General features: G+C 35.9%; 2 protein-coding genes across 2 annotated transcripts; both read left to right on the forward strand.

The window, feature by feature from the left end:
• Nucleotides 1-1,201: 1,201 nt before the first annotated feature.
• Nucleotides 1,202-2,149, forward strand: LOC122104979 (olfactory receptor 4A16-like). Its single transcript, XM_042676047.1, has one exon. It carries the CDS (start codon nt 1,202-1,204, stop codon nt 2,147-2,149), a length of 948 nt encoding a protein of 315 aa, XP_042531981.1.
• A 6,135-nt stretch (nt 2,150-8,284) lies between these two features.
• On the forward strand, nt 8,285-9,232 carry LOC122104696 (olfactory receptor 4A5-like). Its single transcript, XM_042675638.1, has one exon. The coding sequence runs from the start codon at nt 8,285-8,287 to the stop codon at nt 9,230-9,232; it is 948 nt and encodes a 315-aa protein (XP_042531572.1).
• Nucleotides 9,233-15,937: the final 6,705 nt, after the last annotated feature.

The following is a 15,937-nucleotide window of genomic DNA, read 5'->3' on the forward strand; positions in this document are numbered from 1 at the left end:
GCCAGTTTCAGGCTCCTTTCTAGCTTGGGATGACTGGTGTTTCCCACCTAGCCAGCTATGGCCTGCGGTGGAGGCCCCTGAACTTTTCTGCCAGTGATGGACTTGAAACCTCAATTTTCCTCTCTGATCCTTCCAAGTAGCTGAGATTACAAGCCAATAGAATGAGGTTTAATAAACAGTTCACATAAAGATTGAATGTCTCAAGACATGACACACCAAATACCATGTCGAGTGGATGTAATTTTATACAGTGGGATAAAACATCATACAGTTACATTCTGATGCTTCACAGGTCATATTGAAAACCATTACTCATGAATACTACAAACTTAGAGAGGTGGCAATGTTTATTTATGTATTTGACATTTGACATATTTGATATCTATTCAGATATTTGATATTTGAAGAAAGGTGGATTTTTTATTTTTATTTTTTATTGTGAAAATACCATATAGAGGAGTTACAATTACATGGGCAAGATAGCGAGTTCATTTTTTATCAACCATTGTTGTCTCTTCTTTGTTTCTCCTTCCCATCCCTTCCCATAGCGCCCCCCTTCCCTCCACCCGATCCTCCCCCCTCCCCCACCAAAGTTGTAAAGTTTGGTTTTTGACATAACAACTTGTACATCTCATTGTTGCAATGGGTCCACCTGTATCCCTAGTTAAACAATTTGTTTTTGCCCTTCCCCTCCACAAATTATACCAACATCAAATACAGTGAAAGCAGGAGTTATACCGTTGGGGAGGGACATACAAAGCAACATAGAAATCATCTTATAAATATGTTAGAAACAATTGCATGAAAGAAAAAAAAACATTTAATAGTAGTAAATCCTTTTACACTACTACCAAGCTGTGTGTGAAATACAACCTATTATAAATGAGATATTGAATGTATGAATAATCATGCGCCTTTTAGCTTTTCTTCAACATGAGGTAGCACTCAACATTAGAGGTAGAAACATTAAACACTTGGAAGCCAAATGAAATAATTTGAGAGGAGTTGTGAAGACAAAGGGATAGTTGTAACATGAGCTAGTCAAACAATAACTTTTGTAATGTGTAGTCACCAATGGAGTAGATAGAGGTGAAGACACGCAGCATGACAAATTGAACTAATGGTCCTCTTCACAATGTCCTGGCAGGTAATGATCTCCTGATGTCTCATCTCTGAAGCAAGCCTGACAGAAGAGTCCATAATGACAGAGAGGAACAATGTCACAGAATTTGTTCTTATGGGTCTCACTCAGAATCCTGATGGGCAAAAAGCCTTATTTGTCCTGTTTTCACTCATCTACATGGTGACAATGGTGGGCAACCTGCTCATCGTGGTGACTGTTATTGCCAGTCCCTCCTTAGGGTCCCCTCTGTACTTCTTTCTGACTTACCTCTCTCTCATGGATGCTGGCTATTCGACAGCTGTTTCACCCAAATTGATCATTGACCTTCTCTCTGATATAAAGACTATTTCCTTACCAGCTTGCATGGGCCAGCTCTTCACAGAGCATTTCTTTGCTGGAGCTGAGGTGTTCCTTCTGGTGATAATGGCCTATGACCGTTATGTGGCCATCTGTAAGCCACTGCACTATTTGACCATCATGAATCGGCGGGTTTGTATTATCCTGTTGGTGGTGGCCTGGGTTGGAGGATTTGGACACTCTGTGGTTCAGCTGGCCTTTGTGTACAGTCTTCCATTTTGTGGCCCCAATGTCATCGACCACTTCATATGTGACATGTACCCACTGTTGGAACTTGCGTGCACCGACACCTATGTCATAGGCCTCACTGTGGTTGCTAATGGTGGCGCCATCTGTATGGTGGTCTTCATTCTTCTCCTCATCTCCTATGGCGTCATCCTGAACAATCTTAAGACTCACAGTCAGGAGGGGAGGCGCAAAGCCCTGTCCACCTGCAGCTCCCACATCACTGTGGTGGTTTTGCTTTTTGTTCCCTGTATTTTCATGTATGTTCGACCTGTGTCCAACTTTCCCATCGACAAGTCCATTAGTGTCATTTTCATGGTCATCACACCCATGTTGAACCCTTTAATATACACCTTGAGAAACTTAGAGATGAAAAATGCGATGAAAAAGCTCTGGTGCAGAAATTCAGCTAAAGACAGAGTAAGGATGCATCCTCCACATTGAATACAATTGCTATTAAATTGGAAGCAGAAACTCTAGCTTGTTCTTATAAGAGCTGTGGTAGTTATCTCAGTATAGTGTGTAGAAAAGGTTTTTATTTTACTTTTACAAAGAAATTAAAGAATAATTTTCTTTGAGATTAAGATGGATCTTATAGAAAACTAGGGGAATGTATTAAATGTATAGGTAGTTATATTATAAAAGGTAAAATGCAGAATATACAACTAAGCTCAAACTGATGCTTTGCTTGCTTAACCTTTTATGAACATGAAAGTTTAGATGAATTTTTCCATTAAGGTAGAATATAAACTGTGTTTCAAAACTCTCATGAGAAAATACTTTGGATAATATTTAGATAAATGTTTGGAATGAAAGAATGGAAAAAAGAAATGATTAAGGCAAGTGGAAAATATATTTCTTTAATTTTTGTGGTAATCATATACTAGAAATGTCATGAGTAAGGAAATTATTCTAAAAGAAAAATTAAAAATGTGTGATTTCAGATTTTTAATTACCATTACTTATTATTCTCTCTGCATGACTACATTTTGTAGTTGCATTGTACATATATGTTGTGATCACTTTCCTAGTTATATCAATTCATATATATTTGTAGATTCTGAAATCATATGGCAGATATTCATTAGAGAAATTAGTAGAGTTAGGCTTTATTCCATATAGTTGGAAACTGTGGTGGGTTTATTGCAAATTCAAGGCTAGCTGGAGTTCTATAGGGCGACTCTCTCTCTCTCTCTCTCTCTCTCTCTCTCTCTCTCTCTGACACACACACACACACACACACACACACACCACTCAAATGAAATCAAACCAAATAAATTGAGATATTAGTCCTGAAGAATTTTTTTAGTTTGTAGAGCAATTGATGATGAAAATTATTTCTAGTTTTGATTCTGTGTAGCCCTTATGCTGCAGAAAACTAATCTGAGTTGTAAGCATATTGTTTTAATTCTTTTTTTTTTTTTTTTTTTTTTTTTTTTTTAAATTTTATTTTATTTTATTTGACAACATACTGTACAGAGGGGTTACAATTACATGGGCAGGATAATGCATACATTTCTTACCAAGCATTGCATCCTCCTCCTTTGTTTACCCTTCACCTCCCTTCCCAGCCTCCCCCCTCCCTCCCACCCAATCATACCCCCCCTCGCCCCCCTCACCGACATTGTAAAGCTGGTTTTGACATGACATTTTGTACTTCTCATTGTTGCAACAGGTCCACCTGAATCCTTAAACGACTTGTTTGTCCCCGTCTCCTCCACATGTTATACTGACATCAAATATAGTGAAAGCAGGGGTTACAGCGGAGTCTTGGATCTCGGGTTGTTTTAATTCTTATCTCCATTTACGAGTACATCTTTGTCATTATTTGGTAAGCAGTTGAGTTTCTTACTACTTTTCATGATGATGAATGAAAGAAATATGTAAGTTTTTTAAATATGTTCTGTTTGCATTTCTTTAGTTATGTATCTAAATATTTTGTTTTGAAATATGTTTTAAAATTTCATATAATGCAGCCATCTTGGACTATCATTACATTATAGGTGACTGAATAGATTTACAATGGTACAAAATGGAGTATCTTTCAAGTATATCCTGATTTATAATCTTTTGGATAAAGATTGGTAAGAGTGGTAATCACTGGATCATAGTACTGTTCTAAGTTTAGTTTTTCTCTTGAGAAATCTCCAAATTGCCTTGATAGTCTTTGAACTTGTTTACTGTCCAAACAACAATAAATAATAGAGTTCATCATCCCCAACGTACTTGTCAGTGTTCGTTGTATGACTGGTTTTATTAAGTAATAAGTTCCAAGCACATTTCTGTATCTATTTATTTGATTTCATATAATTTGTCGGTAAGTATTTTTTCAGAAATATCCCAATGAATTTCATAATTACTGAGGCTTCTATTACAATAGAGTCCTTCTATGATGATTTTATATGTGATAAGGAGGTGTGAAAAAGAAACCCTAATACACTAATTGTTGGTGGGAATGTAAACTTGATCAACTACTCTGGAAGGCAACATGGAGCTCCATCAAAAAACTAAACATAGAAATACACTATGACCTATTTTTATTCTACTTTTGGCCTTTATCCTAAAGATTATGAGCAGGCTACAGTAAAGCCACCAGTACTAGCATGTTCATTGCAACATTATTCACCATGGCCAATGCATGGAATCAGCCCAGATGCTACTTAATAAATGCATGAATTAAGAAAATGTGGTGTACATACACAATGACTTTTACTTATCCTTTAGAAAGAATGATATTGCTTCATTCACATAGAAGGTTAGCTTTATAATTCTTTGTAATGTTGGTTATGTTTCAGAAATTCAATATTTTCCTCAAACTTTCTAATCATACTATTAGTAACTTGGATTGCAGACATGAACCATAATGACTATACTATTTATTGAGATGAAATTTTGCTAACTCAATAAAAGTCTGTACACACAGGCATACACACATAGAAACTACATTAAAAAATCCATTCATCCGTTGTAGAGCATCTGGGATATTTCTATAACTTGGCTATTGTGGACAGTTCTGCATTGAGCATGGGTGTGTAGATGCCTTTGTTGTATCCTATTTACAAACTTTCAGATAGATGCCCTCATGTATGGTATCTCTGGACTTTAGGATAGTTCAATTTTAGCTTGTGAGGAATCGCCATATTGATTTCCATAGACTTATACTAATTTACAATCACCTCAACAGTGTTTTAACATCCCTTTGGCATTTGCATAAATTGTGTAAGTTATATATATTCTTCACGATGGCCATTCTATCTGGGGTTTAGATGGAATTTCAATATTTGTTTTGTTTGCTGTATGCTGATGCTGGGGCTTGAACTCAGGCCCTGGATGTTGGCTTTAGCTTTCTGGCTCAAGACTGACAGGCTACTACTTGAGCTACAGCTCAATTTTTGGCTTTTTGCTAGTTAATTGAGGATAAGAGCACCTGAGACTTCCCTGAACACTCTCTTTTAATTGTGATCCTTAGATCTCAACCTCTCCAGTAGCTAGAATTACAGGACTGAACCACTGGCACTATCATTTTGATTTTCATTTCTTGTATGTCCAGAGACATTGAGCACCTCTTCATGAATGTATTGGCCTTTTGAACTTCGTCTTCTAAGACATATCTATTTAGACCATTTGCCCATTTATTAATTGGGCTATTGGCTCTTTGAGTATTTCATTTTTTAATCAGCTAGTATATTCTGGGAATGTTCTTTCTCTCAAGTCCAGTTTAATAATATTTCTATATAAATTTTTATAACATAAAACTCATGTTTTAAATCAAGAAACTTAAATTTAGAAACTTCCATGTCACATGATGTTTTTCCTAGTTTGTCCATTCTTTACTCTTGACAAGATCCAAATCTTTATCCTTCAGGGATTATACAAGGGAAGAAATCTATTCATGAGAGATTACTTTATTTGAATGTGTTCCAGATATTCTAATAATTTCTAACAACCTTTCAGTCTCTTCCTTATAAATTATGGATGATTTTAAAGGCTTTAGGCTATACCTGCTCATATAAATTGAAGAACTACTTTCCTGGTATAATCAATAAGTTTCTTGGAAACTAATTCATCCCACATCTGGAGTACCTCTCAGCTGATAAATAGATCACAAGGTGTCTATTTTTACTTTTATCGATGCTTAAAGAAATTTGCAGAAGTCCTTGATTCCTGGGATGAACTGGGAAGATGAATAATATTGTTTGAAAAATCCTTGTGCTAAATTTTATTAAGCATTAACTTAACCATTAGGTATTAGCAAACTAAACTGAATACTTGACATCATTTATCAATTTGTATACAGATTTTACTCAATTAAGTAAATGGTGAAGCCAACCCACTGGATGGTTGTCCTGATCTACCTTAACCTTGATGATGGAGAAAACACAAGGCAGAAAGTGAAATATAACACAAAGAAAATTTGACATGGACTATGCTGCAGCCTTATGTTCTCCCATAGGTGTGTATCTCTATCACTCTGCAATTTTAGTGATGACAGACTTTCTGAATCAAATGGAAGTTGTAGCAGGTGTAAGACATGCAGAAGAATCCTAACAGATGGCTTCTAAGGAAATCACAGACTTTCTCTGCACCTGTCCTCACCTGCCACCAGATCCTGTGCATGGAACCTTTCTGCTGGATTCTAGTCAAAATATATTCATTCACAGGTAAGCTTTACTCTTACATTCATTTAACCCAATAATATTTCCTAATGAGTACATTTCATATTATGCCCCAAAAGGTAGGCATGAGTGATTGGTGTTATATCCTGAAAGTGTTTGTGGTCTTATTAAATTGACAAACCTCCTGATGCATTATTCTGATTCATATTCACAATAAAACATCCAAGAGTAGTAATAGCAGACATCTTTTAGCTAGATTTTTCAGGTATCTAGTAGCGGACTAAGCACTATCTGAACGTAATATAAACAAAAATCATAGAAAGAATAGATAGGATGTGTGGCTTACAGTATAAACACAAAACAGATGCACACAGATTTGTATTGAGTTGCTTAAGGTTGTGTACATAGCAAGTGTTTTAACCTGGCAGTTTAACACAAGCCATACAGTCCTAGAATCCTCATTTTTTAGCACTGTGTTACCCTCCACGCAGGGTCTCTTTGCTCTATCTCAACACACAATGACTGTGAAACTTAACATTGTTATTTGGGTCACAATAGTCTCTATACCCTAGGTACTCCTGATTGGTGTGTTACAAGTAATGAAAATAAACCTGGAAATATCTACTCAGTAAAATTTGGCCTGCCTGCAAAATCCTGCAGCTAGTTGGATTGAAAAGCACTCTTCAATTGTCTTCAGTCACAATTTTTTCTAATGTTCAAACTGACACATATTTGTATTTACCTTTAGAAACAAACTCAACCCTCTTTCTTCTCACAATGAATTTGAACTTTCTCTTGATAATGATAATTTTTGGGATGCAGTCACTAAAGTTTCCTAGATGAGAACTAAGACTTAGAATCCTATATATACAACCACGCATACTGTTTACTACCTTGTTTCTGTTTCTGTTGTATGCATTCACACTCTCCAGATTACACCAAGAATTCTGAAAGAAAGCATACTATGTTTGAACTAATTAGTTAGGCAAAGCCCTGAGTTTGTTCAGATTTATTAAAAGAATTTGCTGAAAGCTCTGGGTAATGAAGATAAATGTATTACAAATTTGATATAAGCCTGGATGTCATGGATAGAATAATTCTTCCTGGAACACCTGACAGTCATAATCATAGCAAGCAAATTCTGTAGGCAGAAATATCCTCAACACTTGTCTAGTTATTTGATATGATCTAACTCCTTAATGCCTTGAGATTTAATGAGCACTTGAGAAAGACTGAGAATTCTTTGACTCAGTAAAGAAGGACTCCCTAATGCAAAGTGTAATGAAATTAGATTCAGTGAGACATTTCATTCAGTGAGGTATTTTAATTATATATTGATCAAATATATTATATATTATATAGTAATATATAATGATGCACATAATTATATATAATTAATATATAAAATATAACGCATCACAATATATAAAAATAAAAGTACGTGTAATATATAATTATGTTAAGTATTATATATCATATATGTGTTACATATTAAGATCAAAGTTAGGCCTCACGACTAGTAACAACTCAAACAGACACATGGAGTTCTTGTATATGAGAGTTAATCTATCCTCAAGACAACGTAGATGTGTCGACAGTAAAAAAAAAAAAAATTCTCTAGACACCATTGCTGAATTTTTTGCCATGACCTGTTAGTTTAAATGAGGAATCATTAATATATGATTTTTGTGTGTTTGACTATTCTTTTGTGTAAACTATAAGACACAGAGATACTTTTTAAGCTCTTCGCCCCAAGCACAATCATCTGAAGGGTTACACAATTGCCAAGGGAAAGAATATTGGGCTTTCTGAAAGAACTCGATGATTTAATGTTTAACGTGATCTTACCACTGTAGGAGAAAAAAATTGGAATATGCTCTAGGAGAAAAATGGATTCATGATCTTGTCCACAATTTTACGGCAGGTTCTGAGCTTTCATCCTACACGCCTTATAGAAGAATAAATGGGACAGAGGAACAATGTCACAGAATTTGTCCTCCTGGGCCTCACTCAGGATCCCAATGTGCAAAAAGCCTTATTCATCCTGTTTTCACTCATTTACATTGTGACAATGGTGGGCAACCTGCTCATCGTGGTGACTGTTATTGCCAGTCCTTCCTTGCGCTCCCCCATGTACTTCTTCCTTGCTTACCTGTCACTCATGGATGCTGTGTATTCCACTGCTACTTCACCCAAGATGATTGCAGACTTACTATGCTCTAAAAAAACCATTTCTTTCCCAGCTTGCATGGGTCAACTGTTTATAGAGCACTTATTTGGGGGTGCTGAGGTGTTCCTTCTGGTGATGATGGCCTATGATCGCTATGTGGCCATCTGTAAGCCACTGCACTATTTGACCATCATGAATCGACGGGTCTGCATTCTCCTGGTGGTAATAGCCTGGGTTGGAGGGTTTGCTCACTCTGTGGTTCAATTTGTCTTCGTGTACAATCTTCCTTTCTGTGGTCCCAACATCATTGACCACTTCATCTGTGACATGTACCCACTGTTGGAACTTGCATGCACTGACACCTATGTCATAGGCCTCACTGTGGTTGCTAATGGTGGAGCCATCTGCATGGTCATTTTTGTCCTTCTACTCATCTCCTATGGATTCATCTTAAACTCCCTAAAATCTCACAGTCAGGAGGGGAGGCACAGAGCCCTGTCCACCTGCGGCTCCCATATCACAGTGGTTGTCCTCTTTTTTGTTCCTTGTATTTTCATCTATGTTCGACCAGTTTCCAACTTTCCCATTGATAAATCCATAAGTGTAGTTTTTACGATCATTACTCCCATGCTAAATCCTTTAATATACACCTTGAGAAATTCAGAGATGAAAAATGCTATGAAAAAACTCTGGGGTAGAAAACTAGTTACAAATGCCATAAGAATGCATCTCCCTTCCTGAACATTTACAATCTACAGTAAAATGCCAAAAAATGGCCATTATTTCTAACAAAAGGTTACATAAACTCCATGCATTGTCTAAGAATACTCTATTTTTATGAAGCCATCAAAGGTGAAATTATCCTTTGAGAATGAGGTCAATCTTATAAAAAATTACTGAAGAAAAATAAAAGATATAGGTATTTATCATTGTAAAAATAAAGAACAAAACTAAGATCCCCTTGAAGTTTATCTTTTTACTATATATTGAAATAAGACTTAAAAAATAACTAGTATATGTCTGAGACAAGCAGAAACATTCAGATAAATTGATGTTTGGCGAAATGAACCCCAAGATAAGGATTCAAATGTTTTTTCTTTCTTGCTATTGTTTCTAACATATTTATAAGATGATTTCTTTGTTGCTTTGTATGTCCCTCTCCCACGGTATAACCCATGCTTTCACTGTATTTGATGTTGGTATAATTTGTGGAGGGGAAGGGAAAAAACAAATAGTTTAAATAGGGATACAGGTGGACCCATTGCAACATTGAGATGTACAAGATGTTATGTCGAAAAACTAACTTTACAACTTTGGTGAAGGGTGGGGGGCAGGGGAAATGGGAAGGGATGGGAAAGGGAAACAAGGAGGAGGCAACAATGCTTGATAAGAAATTTTCTCATTACCTTGCCCATGTAATCGAAACCCCCCCTGTATGGTATTTTCACAAAAAAATAAAAATAAAAATAACAAAAAATACATTTGAAACCTCCATCTCAGCAAATTTAATGAGAAGTCAACTAATGTAATACTTAGGTAAATTTTGGGAAGCCCAAGGGTAATTGAAGAATTTTAATGTTCTGAAGAATTTTAATGTTCATTTTCTATCAGCATGGCAACTTTCTGTAGCTATTCCATGTCTAGCTTAATCTCTGTATTTTCAGTTTTAGAAATTCTGATGGTATAGGAAACTGTATGTGCTGAAAAATGTTACTATTGCCAGGTGTGCTGGCACATGCCTGTAATTCCAGTACCTGTGAAAATAGATATCTAGTATGTTTGGGGCCATCTGGAGAGCCTGTGCCCACCCCCCCAAATGAAATAAAATGGTGTGAGTACTAATGTATTCTGGAATGCAAATGTATTTATCAGGATATTTCAGATCAGGTGTTAGTTTTGGTGCAAAATTATTTCCAACAAATACTAACTGCTCAACGGACTGACACTGACTATTCCTATGCCTATAGTTACCTCTCACCAGTAAAAAGTAAGTTTGTTGGTAGCAAAAACACTTTCCTGTTCAATATTGTTGACATGACATATTTTATATAAAGACTTACTGTAAGTATAAATATTAATTGTATGTTTGACTATTATTATTTTGTATAAACACTCATGTAAGGTGTAGATACAGCCATTGATCTCTTAGCCTTCAACAAAATTTTCAGAGGAGATATAAAATTGTTCAGGAAAGGTCTAGTCATCTATTTGATAGATAATCAACATATGATGGTGATTATATTATTGTTACTTATTTATTTTGATACCAGCCCTGGGGCTTAAATTAGGAGTTTAGGTGTTATCCCTGAGCTTGTTTGTTCAAGGCTCGCATTTTTACCACTTGAGCCACAGCTCCATTTCTGGCTTTTCTGGTGGTTAATTGGAGATAGAAGTCTCATGGACTTTCCTCTCTGGCCTGGGCTTCAAACTGGGATCTTCAGATCTCAGCCTACTGAGTAGCTTGGACTATAGGTAGGATCTTAACAAATACTTATTAAACGTTTACGGTGTTTTCAACACTGGGAGATGATGATGAAAATATACTCTAAAATGTTCCGCTTCACATAATATTCATGCTAGGTTCTGTTCTCCTGAGCGCTAATCTCTGAAAAGTTAAAGAAAAGTAAACAAGGCAAAGCAATAATGTCACAGAATACATTCTCCTGATCTTCCCACAGGATCTAGATAGACGGAAACCATTCTTATTCATGGTTTTACTCATCTCAACTACACTGTGACAATAAAGGATAACCCACACATTGTTGTTACTGTTACTGCTAGCAACTTCCTTGGGCTTTCTGATGTACTTTTTCTTCACCTACAGGTCACTCATGGATGTATTTTGTGTCACTGTGGTTTTCCCCAAGATGTTTACAGATTTACTATGAAAAAGATGATTTCTTTCCCAGCTTGCAGCTTACAGATCTTCATACCACTCTTTTTTTTTTTTAAATTTTATTTTATTTTATTTGAGAACATACTGTACAGAGGGGTTACAATTACATGGGCAGGATAATGCATACATTTCTTACCAAACATTGCAGCCTCCTCCTTTGTTTACCCTTCACCTCCCTTCCCAGCCTCCCCCCTCCCCCCTACCCAATCATACCCCCCCTCCCCCCCCCCCACCGACATTGTAAAGCTGGTTTTGACATGACATTTTGTACTTCTCATTGTTACAACAGGTCCACCTGAATCCTTAAACGACTTGTTTGTCCCCGTCTCCTCCACATGTTATACTGACATCAAATATAGTGAAAGCGGGGGTTACACTGTGGGGGAGGACATACAAAGCAACAAAGAAATAATCTTATAAATGCGTTAGAAACACATGCATGAAAGAAACAAAAACATTAAAATACATATTTGAGGGTTCGTTTTCCTAACATCACATTCTCTGACTTTTTCCGCTTGACTCATACCTATACTAGATATTGCAAATAAGGGAAACCATGGGACCTATGTTTCTTTGGGCCTGGCTTACTTCACTTAATATAATTTTTTCCAAGCCTTTCCATTTTCTAACAAATGGGGAAATGTCATTCTTTCTGATGGAGGCATAGAATTCCATTGTGGTTCATACCACTCTTATTTGGGGGTGCTGAGGTCTTTCTTCTGATGGTACTGACCTGTATTGATTGCTATGTGGTCATCTGTAAGCCACCATACTGTTTGACCATCATGAATGAATGTGTTTGACGCCTCCTGTTGATAGTGGCCCAGGTGGAGGTTTTGAAAATTGGGTGGCTTAACTTGTGTCATTGTGTATTTTTTTTTTGTGTTGTGATTTTTGTTTTATTTTGGTTTTGAGCTGGGACTGAGGCTTGAAACCAGGGCCTTGGCTTGTTCACTCAAAGCTGGTGCTCTACCACTTGAGCCACAGCTTCATTTCCTGTACTGTGCCTTAATTCACTTTAGCTACAATGTTGTATTATAGATTCTTTTTAAAATTTTTATTTTATTGTAAATATGCTTACAGAGGGGTTACAGTTACATGAGTAAAATTTGTGAATAAATTTTCTTCTTTGTGTTAATTGGCTTATCAATTTGATTATGATTATTTTTGCTCATGATTTTTACAATAGAGTGATTGCACATCATAAGGAAATTAATTTTGTATATGTCTTTAACGTACTTTGAGCAGATTTACTCATTCTTACTCTTAATTTTATCCTCCTCCCTCCTTCCTTTCCTCTTCTTTCCAATAAGTCCCCCTTGTAGTGTATATGTGTGTGTGATTCTTCTTGTTTAACTGAAATTTTCTGTCTTTTGATCATTTGTCCATCACCCTCACTATAGCTTTTAGTTCGATTTTTAATCTTGATTTGAGATATTTTTAGTTCCACATAAATAAGGACTTAATCTTTCATTGCATTTATATGCAAGTTCTTTATTCATTTATCTATCTGTGGACATTTACATGATTCCACATATTTGTTCTTGTGATTATTTGCAGTGATTGTTGAAGTGTTGATACATCTTACAAATATTTTTAATTTTTTATTATCTTTAAGTGGCTGTATAAAGGAGGTGCTATATAACCAATCAGTTTATGAATACACTGCATCAGGATCAGTGTTATTTCCTTTCTACTTTTTGTGCATAGTAAAATTTGCGAGTGGAGAAATGAAGGGTAATGTTGAGATTTTTGTCATACTTTATTTCCAAAGTGTGATCATTTTTTCCCTTTATTTCCATTAAAAGTTTTCTCCTGTTGTGTCTTCCAAGACTACTTTTCATTTCTTGTCATTCTCATCAGTTCAAGAAGTGATCTGTTTTTGAGAATAGTATATGCATTATTCGTTTCTTGTATGCATGCTTTATCAGAGATCAGACATCTTTTTGATTTTAAAGTTTGGGCAATTTACTCCTTCTTCTGTGGTGTTTCTGGTGGTGAGCCATCCTTCTGGAGAGCGTCTGCTTATCCCTCCTTGTCTCCAGTCTCCACAGGCTTCCTTCCTTCTCCTCTCTGAACAATGTTTATTTTCCTTTTTAGGAAGCAATCTGTGGTTCTGAAGAACTATTCTTGGTGTCTTTAACTGAGTGTTCTACCAATGCATGAATATCACATGTTTGGTTTTATGATAATCTTGGAGGATGTGTAGAGAGATTTAGAGAAAAGAACTTCATTGTATAAAGAATGCATAAAAATCAAGGGTCAGTATTCTATTTTTTATTGGTTAGTCATGTTACTTTGTCTTATTTATGTATTTTTTTTTTTACTTTATACTTTCATGATTTTTAATCTGACTTTTATGTTATTTCATCTTTCTAATCCTAGGTCTTAATTACTTATTTTTATTTTTTATTTTTTTTTTGGTCTTGGAGCTTGAACTCTGGGCCTGGGTGCTGTCCCTCAGCTCTTTAGCTCAAGGCAAGTGCTCTACCACTTGACCCACAGCACCACTTCCTTACTTAGCTTTTTTTTTTTTTAATTTCTTTTCCAGAGAATTTATTTTGCAACTGAATTGAACATGCATGCAGATATAATCTCATTGGAGTTGGCAAGAAACATGTACTGGTGATGATTTTGTGACATTCTCCTTAAGTGTGCTTCACCTGCATGAAGCCTTTTGCTTTTCTTTGACTCTTGAATTTGAAAATCTTGGACATATGCTAATTTACTGAAAACAAATTGTCCTTACAGACACAACTTTTGGATTATGTTTTTAATAACTGAATTGCTTTTAGATTGCTATTTTTTACAATTAACTGTCCTGAAATGATTGTCCAGGGAAAGCTTCTGCCCATATAGAACTCATTGCATGGTTGATGTCAGGGCTTTTGGGGATAGGAGTCCTTAGTGAATTTAGTGGCAGCAAGTAGCTTTGGGGACACTTTGAACAACTCAGGAAAGATGTTATGAGTTAAATATTTTGTTTTACTTATTAAATTCCCAGCCATGCCTTCTGCTACCCATGAGACTCTCTCAAGTTATTAATGCTACAGTGAAAATGTAAAATAAAAGCCACTAGCATACAAGACACTCAATACAATGATGTCAATTTTGTAGGAATACACAACAAATTCCATTTTTGATTGTGTGATGCACAATTGACCCAAACTGTTACCAGGCGCATTCAAGTAATTCGGGCAATAAACAACAATGAATTTTACCATTAACTCTTGAGATGTGTTGTCAAGTAGAATGATCAGATACGATGATTCATCAAGCAACTTTGGTGTTGATTGTCGAAGATAACTCTGGATAAATCAAGAACTGAAGCCATACAGTGTTCTGCAAGTGAAAGAACATGGAAAAGCTCTGTGGACACTAAAGGAGATATATTTCTATGTGAGAAAGCATTTATAGCTTCAGTGCTCTGCTTTCTCCCTTTCTTTCTAGAACATACCTGGACTGAGGGTGGCAGTTTTGACTGATCTTCATCAAGCTAAGATATCAAGCTTCCAGATCTATGGTACAGTTTCAAAAGTCTGGCTTTGGAACAAGTGATCAAACCGAATATTGAAAAGCCAGGTAATCTATTTATAAACACTCTTCACTGTTTTTTGAGTGGGGGAAAAAGGAACAGGCTTACTTTGAATGGATTTTGTATATTTCTTAAGAAACAGGGTTTTAACGCAATTAAAATTTTTTATGTCAGAATCAAGAATAATTTATTAACACAGGTACTTTCTCCATCTTGTAAGTATTGCTATATTAAGTAGCATACAAATAATTGTGCACAAGTTGTATAAGGTTAATTTCAATGCATACTAAAATAGAGAAAATTCAGCACAATAGGAAATATGCATATTATCTGCAAAGTAACTGTGTGTGTGTGTGTGTGTGTGTGTGTGTGTGTGTGTGAGTGTGTGTGTGTGTGTGTGTGTGTGTTCCAAAGCTTGAACTCAGGGCCTGGATGCTTTAAGCTTTTGTTCTTGAAACTAGTGCTGGATATTTATAAAACACTTAAAATGCTATGAAAAAATGAGAGTTGCTGAGCATTGGTGGCTCACACCTAGCAACTCAGGAGGCTGAGATCTGAGGATCATGGTTCAAAGCCAGCCCAGCAGAAAAGTCCCCATGAGATTCTTATCTCCAATTAATCACCAGAAAACTGGAGGTGAAAGTGATAGAGCACTAGCCTTGAGCAAAAGAGGGACAGCGTCCAGGCCCTGAATTCAAGTCCCACAATCATAAAAAAGAGTCATAAGTACACAAGAGGTCAACATGAGAAACCTTTATAGAAGCTACCTCTAAATGCTGGCAGCTCTTATGAATGGTGAGTATTTATGTTCGATTACAAATACAAACATTCATTCATAGTGAGAGTAAAGGTAATGAATCATGTATATATGAAGTATCAGAAGCCCCTGAGTTAGAGATTCTATTTTTAGGTAGTTATTTTCTTTTTTTAAATATATATATATAATTGCAAAAATATGGTACAGAGGGGTTACAGTTACATGAGTAAGACAATGAATACATTTCCTATTGAGCAT

The sequence above is a fragment of the Dipodomys spectabilis genome, unplaced genomic scaffold (assembly GCF_019054845.1).
Source record: "Dipodomys spectabilis isolate Male_0828 unplaced genomic scaffold, ASM1905484v1 ptg000030l, whole genome shotgun sequence".
NCBI classification, from domain to species: Eukaryota; Metazoa; Chordata; class Mammalia; order Rodentia; family Heteromyidae; genus Dipodomys; species Dipodomys spectabilis.